The sequence below is a fragment of the Mus musculus genome, chromosome 9, assembly GCF_000001635.26.
Source record: "Mus musculus strain C57BL/6J chromosome 9, GRCm38.p6 C57BL/6J".
NCBI classification, from domain to species: domain Eukaryota; kingdom Metazoa; phylum Chordata; class Mammalia; order Rodentia; family Muridae; genus Mus; species Mus musculus.
In genome coordinates this window covers 61,386,008-61,405,798 of record NC_000075.6, presented here as the reverse complement: position 1 = coordinate 61,405,798, position 19,791 = coordinate 61,386,008, and the positions used below count along the sequence as shown (strand labels likewise).

Genomic DNA, 19,791 nt, shown 5'->3' with positions numbered 1-19,791 from the left:
GCCAAGTTTCTGCCTGAAGCAAATTAAAATGGCAGAGTTATCAAGCCTTGAAGAAAAAAAATGGAGGTTATAATGGAACTGCAGCTCAACCTTCCCCGCAGCCGGGCGAGCGGCGGCGATGCGCTCACAGCCGCAATTCAATTAGTTGCTGCAAGCACAGGCAGAAAAAAAAATCACCGTCATTTCATTTCATTTCCTCCGATGGTGGCGGCCACCCCGTGCTAAGCAGAAATGCTTCCAGCCCCTCAGGCTGGCTGCCCCTGCGCAGGCGGGTGATGGAGAGGAGGGAGGGGACGGGGTGGCTGCTCGTGTTTCTCCTTGCGACCCAGTGCGAGAACAGGGAACTCTTTCTTCTCATGCAGTCAGGCTGAAAACCCTCGCCGCTACCGGAGAGTCATGTCAGGCATTTAGCGGCATCGATCCAGCCCGCCTCTGGTTGGCAGGCGGCCAAAAAACTAAGTATTTTTTATTGCTTCAGCTAGGCAAGGAAATATGAATGAAGCTACCTCTAATTGGACTCCAGACTAACCCCTCTGGGACAGCTTCCAGCCTGTCCACCCGGCCCCCTCCCCTCTCTGACACAGCCTTGTCCTTCCTGCCGGAGGCCTTGACTGTTGACAAGCTGTTTTCCTAAGGCTGATTATTTCAATCTCCACCATCCAACACCATGGCCCTGAGGATGCAGCCCCCAGAGTACTCCCCATCCCCCACTGGTGCCCTCCCTGAGCTGCCCAGCCCTAGGATGTCATGGGATTCATCCCTGTTCATTCCCCAGCTCCCATGTTGAGTCAGCCTAGCTTGGATGCCAGGAGCATTATTGGGGGGGGGCTGCACACTTGGGGGTCCCTCTGGGTTTCTGGCAGAAAGCTTTCAGCAAGGGCACAAAGCCAAAAGCGAATAGGTATGAAGAAGTAGGTAATGGGCTTCAATGCCCACTTCCTGGGGAAGGCCTCCTGCTAACCAAGTAATGAGCCCTGCTACAGGGGGTCTGCCTATCCAAAGCTGAGAGGCCGTCTGGCAGGGTAATCCCCATGACATGCAGGAGGAGACAGGGGCTCCAAGGTCAAGACACAAGACCTCATAAGGCTGAGATTGGATTGAAGCTGGGGAGGGGTGGAGGTTGGGGGTGGGGTTGGGAGACAACGCAGGTGGACATACCTAGTCCAGCTTCTATGTAGGGAAACTGCCTCTCCAAAAGTATGCCACTGTTTAAGGATCAACACCAAAGCAATCAAAATGGACTTGAGCTTTAATCAATCCTTTCTTCTGTGCCTAGCCATTCCTGAGCCCAAGGGGGCGGGCGGGGCCTGGATTTCTGAGCAGGCAGGCAGGCAGGGCAAGAAGAGACAGCTAATGGGAGGGAGGTATGAGAACAGTCTGGATGGAGGGAGGGATTGGAAAGGAAGGCGGGTCAAGCAGAGAGAGCTTCCCGAGGAGGCTGCTGCCTGGACGGCTAGTTAAAGGCCTGACATTCCAAGCCCTACTTAACATGAGGTAATAAGGAGAGCCATCCTAGCAGATTAAGATGGTCCCGGATACAAGCTCTGCGATGAAGAATAAAATAGCTCTGCTAATCGCTGGAGGATTTTTTTTTTTTATCCAGACTCCAGTGTGCTTATTCAGAGGGCTTATTCACTTGAAACAGAACCTTGGAGCCTCGGTGTGATCAGAAAGATTTACAGCAAATCTCTGAGCTGGCAGACACGCAGGCGGCCTGGCCTTAATACCTGCTAGCTAGCACTTTTTTCAACAGAGTCAAAGTGCAGAGCAGGGAGAAACCTTGGGCATCTGGAGAAAGGAGGGCTCGGGATTATGCCGGAAGTAGGCATCCAGCCTACGGGGCTGATGAACCATCATCAACCTAGGCAGCATCGGGAACGCAGGGCTCAGGCCAGTGACTCCAAAGAGCCCCTTGGAAGATGTAGGTTGGTGGGCTAATGGCTTCAGTTGACCATGTCTCTTTGTAAGGGGGGCTTTGGAGGTCACTCAGGCAAGTGCCTAGAGTTAAACAGCTTCCCTAATTAAAGGTCACTCAACAGAGGACAGCAACTCCTATATTATGATAGACAGTAACTACCCCTAGTACTGAATATGGGTAGAGACACCGTCACCCACATACCAGTCCTGAAGCCAGGTCTTCTAGCTGTGGGCACACATAAACAAATGATAAATAAAAACCCCAGCTTCCACCCACAGAGCAGAACGGGAAACTGGGGTTAGCTGTGGGTAGCACAGGCTACTTGCCAGGCCTGTAATTCTAGGAACAGGCCTCTAGGCAGGCCCATCTTCCTCCCGCACCCCATCCCTACACCAAAAGCACCTTCACTTACCGTGCTGGACTCTCTCTCTGAGAGGCAGGAAGGCCAGGAAAGGAGGAGGGTCAGGACCCACAAGGAAAAAAAACAAGGTCACTTTAATAAATCACAGTTGACCTTTGTGGTTTATCAAAGCCACCTCTCACTGGTTAGCCTGACTCTACTTCCCTGAGTGCAGTGAAGGCACGCCCCGTATATGGCATCTTAATGGTGCCCCCTCCCACCAGTGCCCAGCATGGCCTAGAATCCAGGCCATTAGCCTTCTTCCTGGTGTGTCAAAAGAATCTTGGTTTGCTTTTCGCCGTACTTTCTAGAATCGTACATGAGAGCTGGGAAGGTTATTGCTTTTTTTTTTTTTTTTAAAAATTGCAATTTGGAACTGACTTCTACTGGTTTGCTTTCTTAACACCATTCTCTGTTCCTTTGCCAAAAAGCCCCCAGAAGCATAGGCCTCTGGTCACACCAGTCCAGCTAATCAGCAGCTCTCATTGTCCTCTCCCCTCTGTCAAGAAGGAACAAAACAGTTGGCCACTGGCTCCTAGGATACAGCACGGACTAAGGCTTGGATGGCGACTCCTCCCCGAAAGCCCCTGGGAGCTTGGAAGATATTGACTATGTGGCCCAGTAAATACCTAAAAGCCAACCAAAAGTACAAGCTGGCAGCGTTACAAAGAGGCTGCATGAGGCCAGGTCCTTGTTCCCTCTGATATCCTCCTGAGCCCCAGTGGTGCTATTCAGGGGGCTGGGGCAAGAGTTCCCATTCCTCGTCTCTCTAGTTACTTCTCTGTTGGCGTATTCCTGAGACCCTACACTTACAGATGGTCCACTAGTCTGAGTCAGGGTCTCAAATACCCTGGGCCAGCCTTGAACTCACTACACAGATGAGAATTACCATGAACTTTCTCCCTTTCTGCCTCTATCTCCCAGTGCTGGACTTACCGGCAGGCACTACCACCCCTGTTTTATATGGTGCCAAGGGATGAACTCAGGGTTCGGGCATGCTTGGCAAATATTCTTACCAACTGAGCAACACCCCCAGCAGTGCTGCCTCTTGGAAGGTTTCCCAGTGAGGAGACTCAGAGATCCAGAAAGATAGCAACAGAAGGCTACAACGAGGCCCCAACTCAAGCTCTTTTAAGAAAGGCACCCAGTGCAATCACGAAAGCACCCTGAAGGGCATGCAGGGCTGGCCCTAAAAACTAGGCAGGGTGTTATTGGGAATATGGGGGGCTACTGTAGATAAACAGACTGTCACCGGGGTCTACATCAGGAACTGCAGCATGTCCATGCACTGGACTCAACAGACGGCTCCAAGTCTTAGCTAACACCAGGCTTCAGGTGACAGTACTTGTCGCATCCATTTACAGTGTGCCCTCCAGCTCCAGCCCACCCAGCCCAGCCCAGCCCAGCCCAGCCAGAGCCACACCTCTGTGATCCAGTTCATGGTGGTTCTTCTCATCCTTCACCGCCAAGTGAGCTTGACTTCCCAGGGCACCAAGTGCCAGCAACCCAGAGCTGCTTCCTGTCACTGGGGGAATCCCAGGAGGCTGGAGGCCTGACGGGTGGGGTGGCAGCTGGACCGGGGGACCATGCGTGGCATGGGAGAGGTGCTGGGCCTGGAGTTGCTGCTGCTGTAATGAAGTTGGTGGTAAGCCAAGACAGGCCGGGAAGGGCAGAGGGTAGGTCACCTCTGCCCCTCCCCTCGCTCCTCCATCAGGAAGCGACAGACAGGGAAAACACCCCCCTCCAACCTTCCCCCTCGACCACATGCTCATCTTGCTCAACAAAATCTGTTAATGGACTGCAGCGTGGTGGACTGATGTCTTCAAACATCATCCCCACCCCCACCCCAGCAACAGGACAGAGTTTCCCATGCCTGTTTCCAATCCCAAGATAAATAATGCATGCATTTAAAACCCACACGGTCACTAGGGCTTCCTTTCAATAGAGAGGAATCCATTTTTAAGCTCATAGCTCATGCGTACATGCCTTTAACATCAGCAGCCAGAGCCTCCCACCCAAAGCTGGAACCTGGGGAAAGCCTCCCTGACTGGGCTTCTAAAGAAGCAGAACGAAGCCTGGCTTGTAGAGTCGGGACAGGGCAGGCCAGAGCAGAGAAGTCCCAGGACTGGTGGAATCAAAGCTGATGCCCTTGGCCCTCAGAGTAGAGAGAACACAGAGCTGGGAAGAGCTGAACCTCCGAAACCAGACAGAGCAGGATTCTAGTCTGATTCTGTATGCCTGGGACAGGGACTTCCAAACCCTCTAAGCCATAAATTTCCTTATCTGCATAAGGGGAGAGGCAGCACCCACGGCAGGTGACTACAGTAAGGTATGTGGGCTTGGGCACACAGCCACCGCTCAATGGGCTTCGTGGCAGTCACTGGCATTTCTACAGGGCTCTCACAGGGATCTCCCACTGTTCTAACGACCTCAGTACTCCCAGGCACAGAGCAACATCCATCCTTCTATTCCTCCCCAAACCAACCCAGGAACCTGCTGCCTGGCACCTCTTCCCATTGCTAACGTCAAGGCTCCCCACCAGATTCTGCTCCCGTGCCCGAGTTCCTAGCTCAGAGGCCTCCATGCTTCCCCAGCAGCCAAGACAGAATGCCCTGTTATTCATAAGATTGCCAACAACCACTGGCATTGTAGGGCAGGCTATATGGTATCAACTATTTCTCAGGGATGGAAGTATTTCTTGGGACTGGCTGGGGCACTGGGTATGCTTGTCCCCATTTGTGCACACAGTTTTCTTCCAGACTAGCCCCCAAGAGAAAGGGACCAATACCACCTGTATGTGCATATAAACTCCTGGATACTATCCAAATAAAACCCGTAACTCTGACAGGCAACAGTGAGTGTGCCCATTTTACAGACAGCCAACTGATAGAGAGGCACTGGAATGGGCAGCCCAAGCTCCATTACTCTAAATGGGATCTGGACTCTTATCTGTCAACCACTAGCATCATCTACAGAATGCTCAAAGCAAGAGGGAAAAGGTGAGTGCAAAGATGTAATAAGCCAAGAAAGGATAGCCATAGGCTGACGGAGCTCGTGCCCATCACTGTGAAAGAGCAAGCAGCTCTCAAGGTCAACGGCACCTGGGGAATGCCTACAGAGATCTGGCCAAGGATGAAAAAGCTGCCCACATTCCCCTCAATGAACGGAGCTGCAGACTGCTGACCTAGCTAGCTCTCCCTCCAAGTTAAGGCTCTTCTGGCAGTCTTACACCTCTGGCTCCCGAGGCTCCGTCTCTTAGCTCTATCTGTAAAGTTGGCACCCACGGCCATTGCCCTGGACCACAGAGGACCTGAAATGACACCCCAAGCCCTCCTTCTAGGCACCTGTGCAAGCTTTTGGTGGCCACAGATCTTAGCGATGTGACTGTGGTTCTCCCTGTGTCACAGCACACCTAAGCTAAGGGACCTTTCAGAGCAGAACCACGGGACCTCCAGTCCTCTCAGCTAAGATTGGATTCCTCTCCGATGGGAGATAAACACAGCTCCCCCACTTTCCCTTTTTTAAAAATGAATTTTTAACATCCTATTACAAAAATAACACAGGCTCACTGTAAGAATATTTTTTTTTAAAGTTTTAAATTTTGTTCTTTTTAAGTTCCCCCATTCATTCCACCTCGCAGGACGCCGCCGGCTGTCAGGCCATCTAGAATCTAGATTTTCAGATCTACAGTTTTTCCATGCAGTTTTCTACAAATGAGCTCTTGTTGTCCACACTGTTGTTATATGACCCGGTTTAAAAGGTGTTCTGAAGGGGGAAAAACACTTCTCTTTTGAATGAGTATTTAGTATTCCATGGCATGGCTGGACCCCACAGCTTTATCTAGACATTATGTTACAAAGAATCTCCACTGGGCCCTGTTGTTTTTAAACTCCTTGCTGGGAAGCCCTTTCAAGTCTGCTGGTGATAATTACTTAATAAAAGCCCAGAAAGTAAGGACCTGGGTACTTAATCTGCACTGTATGGTACAGAGGAACTGGTAAGTCAAGATGCTTTAAGGAGACAAAAGAGTGCGTGGAGGGTGTTGTTGGCTGCAGACATGTGAGACTGTGTGTGGGTCTCCTCTCCCACCCTGCCCACTCTGTCCAGTTCAAACAGATTCCCTTTCCACTCTTCTGGTCAGAAGGAAATTTCCTTTCCCAGTTTCAAGAACCCAGACTCTGGAAGCAGGCAAAGCTGCTGGAGATGAGGACTTTCAGCTTCTCCTTTATCAGCGCTGAGACTCTGGACAAGTCACCCGACCTCTCTGGGCCCGTATCCTTATCTGCAAAACTGGATATCAAAATGAGGCTCACCCTTGGGCTGTGCAGAACTCACATTATTCCATGTAAAAGCAAAGTCCGAGTGCAAGCCTCCTCGGCAAATGGGCATCATCATCGCCATTGTCGTTGAGCAACTGCTGAGTTGCAGTAAGACAGAGCCATTGCGTTACCCATCCAGGGCCTCCAACAAGTCCGGGCTCATCCCTGTACCCACACTTAGTGAGTAAGTGAAACGCTGGAGAAGGTTAGCAGCAGGTAAGTGGAAAAACGAGGAGCAGAGAGCTTGATCCAAAGGTGGCAACACAGCCCTGGAGGCCCAGTTAGTTAGAGGCAGTTGGAGCAGCAGGGTCAATGGTGTAGATAAGTGTCCTGTTTTCCCCAAATATCCACTAGTAAATCCACAGCAGAAACTTGTGACAAGGGCGGGGGCGGCAGCGACACAACATGACTAGTTTCCAACACTATCACAGTGCTCCTCAGGGTCTGTATCCTCTGCAAGAGGCAAGGAAGCTTCCATGCAAAATGGACGTTTCTCATCTTCAAGCAAAGCACCTGGCTCTGCACTGCCAGAAAACACTCACTGCCTTCGTCTCCTTGGGGTGGTCTGAGGGTACCACGGGGGCCAGCCCGGAAGACTGCAGACAGACTGATGGAAGACCTAAGCTGTAAATTCTTCAAAAGGTAAGAACGGATGCATCTGGATGCCACTGCCCCTCTGGATGGAGGTTCTGCCAGCGATGGTCTTGGCAGCAATTCGGAGCGAAGCCAAATGCTCTCCCTGATGGGGCCAGGAGCAGCTGGCAATGAAGTGATTCACAGGTAGGTAGGAAGGAGCATGGCCTGTGTCACCTCCTTCAGCAGGCAAGCGGGATGCAGTCACACTCGGGCCGTGTTTCTGTCCTCTGGTGGCTTCAGAGAGCAAGGTACCCAAACCGTTTAGTCTGAGTGGGAGGGCCACACTGCTCTCAACTGGAAAGCTTTCTCAATGGCAGAGAAATGTCACAATACCACAGTCCGAGGCCACCTGCCTCCACCTTTTACTGTCCCTCCTAACACTGGCTCTTCTCCATGTATGAGAAGAAGGGAAGTTCAGTGATTCTCCCTCTTGGCCTTAACCCGCAGCGGGCAGGGCTGAGAAACCCACAACCGAGCACACTCCTGAACATCATCTCTCCATCCTTGGCCATTTCATAACCAAACACAAACACATCATGGCCCCGTGGGGTTTCCTGGGCCCTCCATCCCTGAGTGCCCAGTGCGCACGGTCTGGTACTGGCAGGAATGGCCCACAGCAGAGGCTGATGGGAGAGCTTGCTGGAGGAGCGTGTGTAACGGGATTACACACCTCATGCTTCATGCCTCTGCTGGCTGATTAGATGCTTCGGTTCTTAGGTTCGTAATTTGGGTCAAACTTAGGGGAGTTGTCTAACTGCTTCAATTCTAGAGTCAAACAGGCCAACAGCTAGCTGCATGAGAGGGAGTAGACAGGGTCCTGGGAAGTCAGGTAACTCGACCTCCCAGTCTTCCACACAGCCCAGTAGGTATACCCAAGGCTCCCTTTGCAGCATTGGCCTCTGGGTTTGGCAGCAGTTTTTAGAGGTCACCATGATCTTTGCTATCCCTACTTCAGAGATGGGACAGCCCCAGGGGCCAAGTAACTACACCAAACAACAGAAACCTAAGCCAGGATCCCAACTCAGCAATCCCCTACTTCCCCTCAGTTTCTAAGGAAACAGGCACTAAGGCAGAGCCATCCACCCTTCTATCCCTTCTAAAATTCTACCGCCCAACTCCTGTCCAGCCAGCCATCCTGCTCAGCCATCACCCGGCAGAAGACAGGAAGCCCTGAGAGCGCTTCACAGATCTCTGCACAGTCTGGGACAAATTCCAACTCCAACCTCCCTCCTCCCGTCTCTTCTCCCCTCTTAAGAAAACCACCAAGTCAACACTGCACATACCACCCACTAAATAATTCTCCAGGCAACCCAGACCAAGGAGCCAAGAGTCCACCACCTCCCAGGCCACCACACAATCCTGTATGTACAAAGCTAAGTTCTAAAAAGGAACACCATCTCTAGGCCTATCTTACCCAAAGGGACATGAGTTCCCTAAGGACAAACTGGGAACTAGGGGACAGGGATGGCCAGCAGCCCAGGTCCTTTCACCTATCCTTCTGTTCTCCCACAATATTTCAACCCCGTGACATGCTTCTGGTTACATCCACACTCCTCATATTGCTAGCAGCCCAGCTAAATGGAGACCCCAGACTCCAGCCCTGTGTCAGGAGGCCACGATCAGCCAACTGGAGCAGATGTGCCACTAGAAACCTTTCTATCTGAGAAAATCAAGACTGGAGCACTGCCCCTGCCTGTGCCCTTATCTCAGCAGGGTGGCTCCCCTCTCGCCTCCAGAAGAAAAGGAACAAGGCCCCTCGCTGGAGGGCAGTCAAGCACAGCTCCCCAGTCTGGGTGCCCCAGCTGTCAGCAATTCCTGCCTTGTGAGGCTCTGTCAGGCGCGCAGCGATTAGACGGCTGCCTGCCTAATGACAGGGCGACGGCCGCATTCACTCAGAGCCTGAGAAGCAATTACCTTGAAAATGGGGGTCACAGGCCCCACTCGTGGGCTTTAATTGAATTCCAATATCTGCCTAGGGCCGCCTTGACCTAACTTGTAGCTTCCTAAACGCTACTTAAAGGAGCTGGAGCCAATCCAGCTGCGCTGCTGCCCGATTTTACTTTTTCCTTCAAAAAGAAAAAGAAAAAAAGTATTTTCACATGTGGATTTTAATTCCAAAGAGTAAGAGGTGGGACCAGGCTGTAGCCCCTGCAGCTTGGTGGAAGAACTTGCCCTGAAGACAAGAAGCAGATGAGAAAGACTTCTGAAGACAACCTGGGGCTCAGGCCCCCTTCTAACTCCCTACACCGCCACTGTAGGACACCGGCTATGCTCAGGGATGCTCTCAGGCCGGCCTGACTGCTAATCTCTGTGAAATACTGGTATCAGACTAAACCAGTGGTACTCAACCGGAGAGCCCTGTGCCCATGCAGATACAGGCAACATCTGGAGACATTTGGAGTGCACAGATTGTGTGTGTGTGTGTGTGTGTGTGTGTGTGTATGGGGGAGGGTGCTTTCACACCCAGTAGGTACAGAGCAAGATTGCTGCTGCTGAATATACAAAACTGTACACGGCAACAAAGAATTATCTGACCCCCAAGTTTCAACAGTGTCAGGCTCTTTGTTCCAATAAATGTCCCACACATGTCCCACCCCTGTTCTCAAGAAACCCTAAATAAACTCAGTGAAAGGGAGACTTGGGGGAAGAAGGGACCCAGAAGAAGCAGAGAATAAAAGTGGACAATGGGGCGGGGAGGGCACTGAGGTGGGTCAGAACGTGAAAATACTTCCCGCCAAGCTTGACATTTTGAGTTTGATTATGGGGTCCGGCGTGGTGGGAGGAGAGAACGGCTCATATGTATCATCCTTTTCCAGCACATACATGTGCTCTGTAACACATATGACCACACATAAGTTCAATAAAAGAAATGTAAAACAATACTCTTTCAGAAGGGGGTAGTGGGTGTAGGGGTGGATAGGATCAAACTACACTGTATGTATGACAAAATTTTCAGAAAGCAAATTAAAAAAAATATTTCCTAAAGAGAACCCTGAGCTGGATGATCACCGGAGATACTTCAAGCTTTAGAATATCAGGGTTTCTCTCCCCAGAGTGCTGCCTCCCAGCACCAAGCTTCTTGCCCTTCCCCCACACAGGCTGGGTTTACTCTACCCTCAACACCAAGAATCAATGGAGGCTTAAGCCCTCCAGTCTCCAGGAGCTCCCACAGATACTAACACTAGAAGGAACCCTCTGAACTGCCTTTACTGAAGAACTCAGTGACCACACACTCTGAGGACAATCCGGAGGCCACGCCCACAGCCGGAAGGCTTAGAAAGATGAACTGCCCCACCCTCTCCTTTCTCTTCACTGAGGGCCCTACAGAGCACTGCAGGATGAGTACTCCCTTGTTGGGGGATGAGGTGGGGCTTCTAGAAGGTTCCATCCAGGTACACAGCTGAAACTCTGAAGGATGTGTGTGGGTGCTCAGCCATGCAGCCCAGCACATGGAACAGCAAGACCCCAACCCCAAAACTGTACAGCACGGTGCACATCAATAAACAGCAGAGATGGTTCTGACCCCAGGAGGCCAAAGAAGGGCAGCCAGAGTGGGAAAGGGAGGAGAGGGGGCACCAGCCAGGAACTGGTCAGTACCTTATGCTGGGGATATGGAAGCTAATAAAGTTACAGGTGGACTCAAGGTGTGTCTAGTATTTCTTTAGTTTGGGACCAGGAGACAATGTGGTGAATCTAAGCCCTCGGTTGCCTAGGGATGCCATGGGCCCCGGGGCTGCCATTCTTTGAGAGCGCCTAAGGTCAGAGTTCATCTCTGGTCATGGTAAATGAGAGGAATAAAAGGGCTATACACACGGTGAGAGGCAGATTGGGGAGTCCACGTACCCCGATGATGGCGTTCAACTCCGTCATGGTGACCTGCTTGGCGCGTTCCACAGCCTGCGCCACTTGCTGCTGATGCTGTTGGGAAATGAAGCATGATCAAGGTCCTCAATACTGTCCATCACGGGGCACCAGGAGTCTCTCAGGACCCTTCCCCAGAGAAAATAGAAAGAGGCCTGCTCAACAGGCCCAGGACTTAGGGATGTGGGTGTTTAGTGATGCCACACTCTCTATCAGTCTTTAAACGAGCAAGTACTACTTTCTAAGGAAGGCAGAGATGAGTTCCCAAGACTGGCCCGTGACCTCCTCAACTCCACATTCAGGAAAACCTTAGCTCTGTGCACTAAGAACCTAGTCGGGCATTACATACTGGAGTGGTTCTTTTCTGGGCATTATGGTAATCACATAGGACAGACACCATGTTTCAGGACAGGAAGCTATGGTGGCTAGGGTGAATTAAACAGAACATGTGGGCTTTAGATTTAAAGGGCTGAGCAGAAACATGCATCTATGGCTACCAGAAGAGAGAGCTAAGTGTCTAACTAGAAAGTGAGAGCGACCAAAGAAATCCTAACACAGCCTCAGTCTTCGAACACAATGAGCGTTGGTTAACAGTCACTCCAGCCCGGTGTGGAGAGGCCATGGGGAAACTTTGTACTTTCCACTCAAGCTTGCCTAACGAACCTAAAATTGCCCTTGAAAAACTAAAGTCTGTTATTAAAAGTTAAGTTTTATACACTCCCAGAAGCTAACAAATAGCATGAGCCATATCTAATTCTCAGATGTATTTAGTCAGTCCTGGGTTGCTATCTCAGATCCAGAACTCCAGCAGGGAGCTGATATGATCCGAGCCACCTTAGGGGATAAATGTAGGGTAGGCCCTGGCCCTGCTGGAGTGAGATCAGACAGGATAGAAATGGGGGCCAGAGGTCTGCACATCGCCTCTGGCACCTCTTTGGAGATACCTTCCTCAAAACGCTCCTGAGTCCAGCCCTTGCCTCCACTTGGAGGGTAAGGGGGCTGTCTCCCAAGGGGTACTTAGAAAGTGACGAGACTTTCGAGGGCACTTAGCACCTGGGGAACAGCACCCCACACAGGGTCTGACCTTTGGCACCAACCAACCAGCCTTACTTGAACTAGGTATAGGAGTGTACCCTGGAAAGCTGAGGCCCGTGGTGAAGTGTATGAAGGACACTGGTCACAGGGCTCAGCCTCCCTCCTCAGGTGTGGCAGAGAACCATTCTCCTACTGGAAAAGGAGCATGTGGTCCCGGTGATGAGATCCCTGCCCCCAGGTCAGCAGAGAAGGCCTGTGAATCCTACCGGCTAGATCAGTACAGTAGCTAGGGCGGGGCTTGGGCCCCAGGAAACAGCCACACTGGGCTGCCCTAGGCAGAAGAGGAAAGAGACGAAGGCCTTACCTCCTGTGACAAAAAAGGCATGATCTGGGCTAGGATTGTGTTCAGTCTCTTCGCAATCTCTGTCTGCAAAGGAAAAGAGACCACAAGTCAAGTCACTGAAACACTGAGACAGACAGAAAGACAGACATTCTCTCTCTCTCTCTCTCTCTCTCTCTCTCTCTCTCTCTCTCTCACACACACACACACACACACACACACACACACACACACACACTGCAGCCCCTTACACATGGGCTCCAGTGACCATGTGTTAGAAAGCTCCCATTTCACAGGGGACTCGGGTCAATGGCTCGCATCCTCTAGAAAGAATCCCTACTATATCAAAACAAAGACCTCTCCACAGTCCAGAAAACCCGTGACAAACAAATCCAGTGCTGAGAGAACTGCGCTGCCCACTAATGCTCCAAACTAGAGGTCAAAGGCAAGAGAGCCCAGGGCACCAAGAAGGAAGGGCTCTCCCAGGGCCAGCCTCATATGCAGTGGCATGTGGCCCTCGTCCTCTACTTTGACGGTTGCTTCTAACCCCTGCAGTATGGTGAGTGTTCGATCCTTAGGGTCTAGTCTAAGAATGGAACCCAAAGGTTTCCTACACCCTTTTAACCACTGAGCCATCTCTCCAGCCCCTTCCTGCATCCTCATACAAGCGGTCACAAAGCATCAGACGGCTTCTCTGCCCGCCCCAGCTTCCCAGTAAAGCCCATGTTTAAAATACCAAGAATTTCCAGTGGGACCACGCGTGACTCAGATCACAGATCAAGAGTGCTGCTAAATGGTTAACTGAGCCCAGCAGGAAAGACTGGGACGCAGACAGACAACTCTTGGAATTGGCTTTCTTATCTTGTCTGAACCCTGAGCAGCCAGGACGAAGGTCTCAGAGCAGCCTTCAAAGCTTTCATCAGCTAGGCAATCTTTCTGACAAAACCATGACAACAGCCTTTTAAAAACCTGTGATCATCTGCATGTCAGATGACTCTGCATGCGAAATCTAGTGTGCCTCAGATAAAAACAATGCCCTCTGAAGTCTCACCAGCACACTCTGGCCTTGGGGAATTCCTGGGGCCAGTGTAAGAGTCTGGAGGCCACTGGGCATTAAAGAGAATGTCTCTGGTTTTATGGAGAGAACAGGCCCTGACGGGAGCCTGATGGGCTTAAGCAGCCCTGTATCCTGTGGGGCCAAATGATGCAACCCAGAGTACCTGCCCAGTACAGGGTAAATTCTTGGGTAGGTCAGGGCCATGAGGGAACAGCTGGGTCTCCTCAGAAACAGGCCCAGTGTTACCCAGCAGGCACCTCTCCAGGCTTTCGTAGCAAAACAATTCTTTACTGTGAGGGACTGCTCCTCAGACTCCAGACCATCTGCATCAGCATGGTCTCCAATCTCAAAGCTCTCTGAGAGTAGGGCAGGTAACATTCCAGCTAAGAGCTGGTGGGGCCCACATTTGCACAATGGTGGCAGACAACAACAAAGATGACACACACCAAGGTTTCTCAACCTCACTGGTCACAAATTGTTTGTTCCGCTGGGCTGTTCTATATATTGCAAGACTCTTAACCACAGAGACTCTGGCCTTTTTCAGGGATGTCGGCCATTCTTGCTCTAAGTAAGGGCTCTTAGAGGATCACTTTGTATAGTCTAAGTTAGCCTAGGTAAACAGGAAGAAGTAAGTGTACCCCCCAAAACAAGGACCCCTCTCACTTGTTCAAACAATGAATAAAGAAGAGGGAACACAGGGATGAGAGCTGTACTCCACCAGATCTCTGAAATCACCGAGCCTGCCTGCATCTCACTAGGAACTGGCAGAGAACGCATGGCTAAGAACAGGACCTATAAAGGGCAAAACACCAAGGCTGGATCATCAGCCCAGGTGCTGAGGAAGCACCCCTGGCCCAGGCTTCTCTTGCCTCAAACAATCAGAGTAGCAATGACTGGAAAACACTACGTGCTCAATAAATATCTAGCCAAAGAATAACACTGCTAGTATTCATTCTTTCTCTTGCCTGTGTGGTGCCCGTATGCTGCCTGTGCGCACATATATGTGCATGTGTACGTGGAGACCAGAGGCTGACATCTGGTGCCTTCCTCTTTTACCTTCCATCTTATTTACAGAGAGAGTCTGCTAGTAAATCTGGAGCTCACTGGTTCAGCTAGACTGAGAAGCCAATGAGCTCCTAGGATCCTCCTGACTCTGCGAGCCCCAGTCCTGGGTCGTAGGTTCCCATGGACACGCCGGGCTTTTGCATAGGCACTGGAATTCTAGACTCAGGTCCCCATGCTTACACAGCAAGGGTGTTAGTGACTGAGCCATCTCCTCGGCGCCACTGTGTTTGTGTGCATGTATATGTAGACTCCATGTTGCAGTACGTATGGCCACGATTCCCTATGTGGATAACATCTGTGGAAAGGGCTGTGCTGGGAAAGTGTTGACAGTCAGCTGGAAGGGAGGTGGGGATGGACAATGGCTTAGGCCCTTTAAACAGGGTGAATGTCTATGCCAAGGCAGGGCAAGCACAAGCCAGCTCACTGGATCTCTCCTTGCCCTATCAATTCCCCACACATACAGCCAGGAAGGAGAAGGCAGACTCTGATCCCTGCCAGCCAGTTGACCTACTACAGCTCTCAAGGGTTTCAGACAGAGCCTACATCCTCTACTAATCAGGCCGAGGGTCAGGGTCTTGGTGGTTAGAGAAAATTAAAAGGCACTGTGTTCTACTTCACCGACCTATAGGAAGCTTGTGACTACTGGTTTCCTACAGGAAACTTCTCCCACCTTACCGGAGCCCAGCATCCTCTATCACTAAGAAAAGGGATTCTCTTTGATTTTGTAGCCATGTTCGGGTCAAGGCCTGGTACCTCGGAGAAGCCGTCACTCCCTACTTAATCCACCTTCCAGCACCACAAAGAGCTACTGAGCACAGGAACTGTCAGAACAACTCCCAGGAAGAACATTCTAGAAGTCCATGGTAATGACATCTGGGCTCAAGCATGACAGAGAGGCCTGCCTGGCAGAAAGGATTCTGACAGGTCACCAAGGGCACTTGGGAGGCGGGGGATTGCACACTACATCTGGAGAACTTCTATAACCAGCGGACTTCACTGTCTCGGGGCTTGCTTGGGCTGGCCTTTGTTTCTGTTACCTGCCCTCCCTCCTGGCAGGAGTTGTAACTACATCTCTCTTACTCTCCTGTCTACACAGCACGGACTGAGCCGTTCCCATCTTTGTGCACAGGCTGCTGTGTACTCCACTGAGTCCAGAGATGAATGGGAAAATTACTTACCAGACAATCTCTTGGGGGTTGTATTAGAGCAGTGGTTCTCACTCTGTAGGTTGCTACCCCTTTGGGGGAACATAGCAGGTATTTTCATTATGTTTGTTTGGTTGGTTTTGGTTTTTCTGTTGTCAAGACAGGGTTTCTCTATATAGCCCTGGCTGTCCTTGAACTCACAGAGATCTGCCTGCCTCTGCCTCTCGAGCAGGGTTTCTGGGGTTAAAGGCATGAGCCACCACAGCCTGGCTTATATTACAATTCTTAACAGTAATAAATTCCAGTTATAAAGTAGCAATGAAAATAAGTTTATGGTTGGGGCTCACCACAATATGAGGAACTGTATTAAAGGGCAGTAGCGTTAGGAAGGTTGAGAACCACTGTGTTACATGAGGAAGGGGAACCAGCTACCCAGACATAAAGGCTTTTAAAGAGTAACAGAGAAACATCCACCTTGCCCGCTGCCACCAGCGCTCTGTGTGTTAGCCCTCACAGCCTGCAGGAAGGCGCCTACGAACAGTCTATCTTCCACACAGGGAAACTGACACCCACCCATTAAGCGACTCCACTAAATAACTTCCGGCCAGGAAGCCAAACTTCAGTAGGTTGAGACGGCTCAGAGAAATGATTTTGAAAGAAAATCGACCGTCGAGGCTAATGATTGACAGCATTTCTGATTGCAACAGCTGTCCAAACAGCATTTGATCCAACTCAAACAACCTCTCAGCACCCGCTCCAAAAAAGAAAGGGAGGGGGGGAGGGGGGACAAGAATCTAGATGCGTGATTTCAACAATTAAGACAGGTCACACACCACACTAGAGCTAATGCGTGCACTAGGAAACTCCAGGCGCTCAGGCACGATGCATTGCCAGTGTGGCAGCCAGGGTTAAGCAAGCCTGGCTCCCATCCTCCCCGCCTCCTGAGGACACAAGGAGCAGTTCTCTGCAGGTAACCCTGGCCTTCAGGTCTACCTGAGAGGTGGTGGGAGGGGAGGATGGCTTCCTTTGAACATCCTGGGGAAAGGTGTCTGGGGAGGCTGCTTTGGCCTTTCAAAGTGCTTTTTAAGTACAGTTCAAGGGTGGCAGTGTTGCTGGTAGAAAGACACTGCTGTTCCAGGCTACTGATTTCTGGGAAGGGCCGGAGTCCTGACACATTCAGTATCTGTGATACCAACTGGGTGTTGGGAGGAACGTCTGCTGAGATTGTTAGGCAAATAAATGACAGAAGACAAAATGGGGGGGGGGGGACACATTTCCCAAAGAGCACTCTGTTCCCTGTGTTGTCAGAGCTCCGGTCCCACGTCCCTCTCCTCATTAAAGCAAGATCTCCCAACATCAGGCCAAAGGCTGAGGGTTTGTGAATGCCCTGAAATGGCGCATCTGCCTGTACGAGCGATCTGCTCCAGCTTCAGACTATCCCTGACCCTGAGGTTAAGGGAGAGGATGGCGGCAAGCCTTAGCCCTCACCCCCAGCAACCAGTGGCTGCTGCAGGCCCTTCATCACCCAGTCAGTCTTTGGCCTATCTGCCTCCTTTAGCTGACCATGCTTGACACAGTACACAGTGTCTCTGACAGTCACTCCACTAGACCATCTCACCGCTAGTTAGCTTTAAACTGCCTGGTCGCCTGTGCCTGGGGACGATGAGAGAGCGCATTTCATTTTAACCTCAGCAAGACCAAAAGGGAGGCGGGGAAGAAACCAGCCCCGTTAAAGAGCACTCGAAGCTCTAAAGACAGAAGAAATGAGCCAGCTCCTTCTCCCAGATGTCTCCGCCGAGTTTAAGCAAGACACTTCTCATCTCCAGGCTTTCTTTCCCATTCCCTGGAAAAGGGAAGGGGCACACCGGGCAGCTCATTTTGGTCTCAGGGGCCAAATTCAGACTTTAGACGGCCACACACGTCTGAACAGCCTGACTTGCTATGTGACCTCCAATTCCCCACTTCCTCACCCAGCTCTGCAAAACAGAGAACCACAGACATGCCTACATGGGTACCAAGACACACCCTGACAGCTGGATGAGCGATGGGACAGTGGGCAAGCCTGTGGTGCTCCCTAGGGGCTGGGTCCTGAAGTCCAATCTTTCCACGAGCCATTCAATCTGCCCAATACCTAGACTGCATACAACTGTCCTAGAGCCTCAGGCAAGAGAAACATGGTGGCCAGAATTATCAACCTGACAGGAGACAAACCTCAGGGCATGCCAGTAAGACTCTCTGGGTGGGGCTGAGGTGGTAGAAAGACTGAGTTACCCTATATGTAGACATGCTATCCCACGAGCTGGGCCCTAACCTACACATGAAAAGTAGAAAGTGCTCTCCTTTCTTAACTTGCTTTATGTAAAGTGTGTATGGGATATGCAGGTTTTGTGTGTAGGCTTGTGTCCATGTGCCGTGTGCACATGTAGGCCAGAGGTCAACTCAGAGGTGTCTTTCCTTGATCATTCACACCTTCTTTTGAGACAGGGTCTCTCACTGAACTCTGACCTCATCAATTTGGCTGGGCTGGCTGGCCAGTGAACAGCAGGCGGTTGGTCAGCCTGCCTCTGTCCATCTCTGCTAACAAGAGTCCAGATGCATTTCAGCAGACTAGAATCCAAATTCAGGTCCTCATGTTGGCAGTGCAGGCATCTTACCAAATGAAACATCCCCATCCCCCCCCCCCTAAGTTGCTTTGGCCAGGTGTTTTGTGGCAGCAACAGGACATCAGCTGATACAAGCAGTAACGATGTATCTCAAAGTACCTACTGTATGTACAGATCTCTCAGTGCACAGAGAAACATTCCTTCACCTAAACTAGCAGCAGCATGTCTGCCTGCCCAGCACACCCAAGTTCCAGGTTACAGCTCTAAAATAAGGGTTTCTTCTGTGAGGATCAGGGCAGTGTCACGGACAGTCATCAAATGAGTCTAGAGACCCATTTCCAGATAGATGTGAGAAAGACAAGGGACAGACAGCTGCCTACCTGCAGTGTGAGGTACACATCAAAGCCACACAGAACCAATGACGCCCAACCCAGCTCAGTCTAGCCTACCGCTGTGATCTCAGGAGTGTCAGACTCCTGTCTCTCCATATCCAGTTAATTCTCTAGACTCCTGTGAGATATCAAATCAGCTGTGGGATCACAGCCTCCCACCCCCAATTTCAATCAGGTTTTACCTACTTAGTTCTTGGGGTAACTAAAGCAAACCTGCTTCATCGTGAATTAAAAAGAGAAGAGTTTGGGGCCAGTAGCTATGTGTAGACGGAAGCGGCTCTGGCCTTTACCTTCCCAGAACTAGGGCTCCATAACAACCCAGCAAGCAAGTATTAGAAGATTCCAGAATGTCTGGGCAATCTTGACTTGACATATCCCTTGTTATTTCCTGGGCAATTCTAAATTGATAGCCCCTCAATTACTGAATAAGATGGCGCCCTTGGCCAGGCAGTTTCTCCTTGGGTTAAGACAGGTGGTATCTATCAACAAAGGAAAGAAAATCAGGGGAGAGGGAGCAACAAGGAAGGAACAAAAGCCAGGGTGGTGTTCCCAGGCCCCATTCCCTCCATGCTACAAACCCCCGCTGAGGACTAAGAAAGGGATAAATGACCCATTTAGCAGCCTGGGAGATGATGCTTGCTGCTTGTGGGGGCAGAGGGAAGGGAGGGGGTGCTGGCTTACATCACAGATTGCTTAGTGATAGGATGGGCCTCCTTAAAGGACCTCTTAACACTGACATATTGATCAAATTATATATAACTACAACACCATTAAATATTTACGCCCTCCGAGAAAGCCTGCTGGAGCCTTTCTGCTAGGAAGACTGAGTACAGGGAAGCACCTGTGTCTCCGCATGACCCCTAAGATCTCTGTCTTACAGGGCAAGAACGGCAAAGCTGGCCTGGGAGCAACAGACACCTCCTGCATCAGGCCCTGTGCCCTTCCCATGAGAGGGAGGAACAGAGAGGAGGGCAGAGAGGAAGGAAGTCACGAGGGCCACCCCAGCAAGAGAGCCTGGGG

The 19,791-nt window shown here is 51.0% G+C and overlaps 1 protein-coding gene across 14 annotated transcripts in view; it reads right to left on the bottom strand.

The window, feature by feature from the left end:
* Window positions 1-19,791, bottom strand: part of Tle3 (transducin-like enhancer of split 3) — a 46,172-nt gene that overhangs the window by 12,699 nt on the left and 13,682 nt on the right. For 4 of the 14 annotated variants that reach the window (XM_006511026.4, XM_006511025.4, XM_006511027.4 and 1 more), the window contains exons 5-8: window positions 12,534-12,596; window positions 11,087-11,191; window positions 3,742-3,946; window positions 2,331-2,347 (exon numbers count right to left, since the gene is read on the bottom strand). In XM_006511026.4, coding sequence (XP_006511089.1) covers window positions 2,331-2,347; window positions 3,742-3,946; window positions 11,087-11,191; window positions 12,534-12,596 — 390 coding nt within the window. The remainder of the gene's footprint in view (window positions 1-2,330; window positions 2,348-3,741; window positions 3,947-11,086; window positions 11,192-12,533; window positions 12,597-19,791) is intronic. The other 10 variants (XM_006511029.4, XM_006511028.4, NM_009389.2 and 7 more) reach the window with 4 other exon arrangements.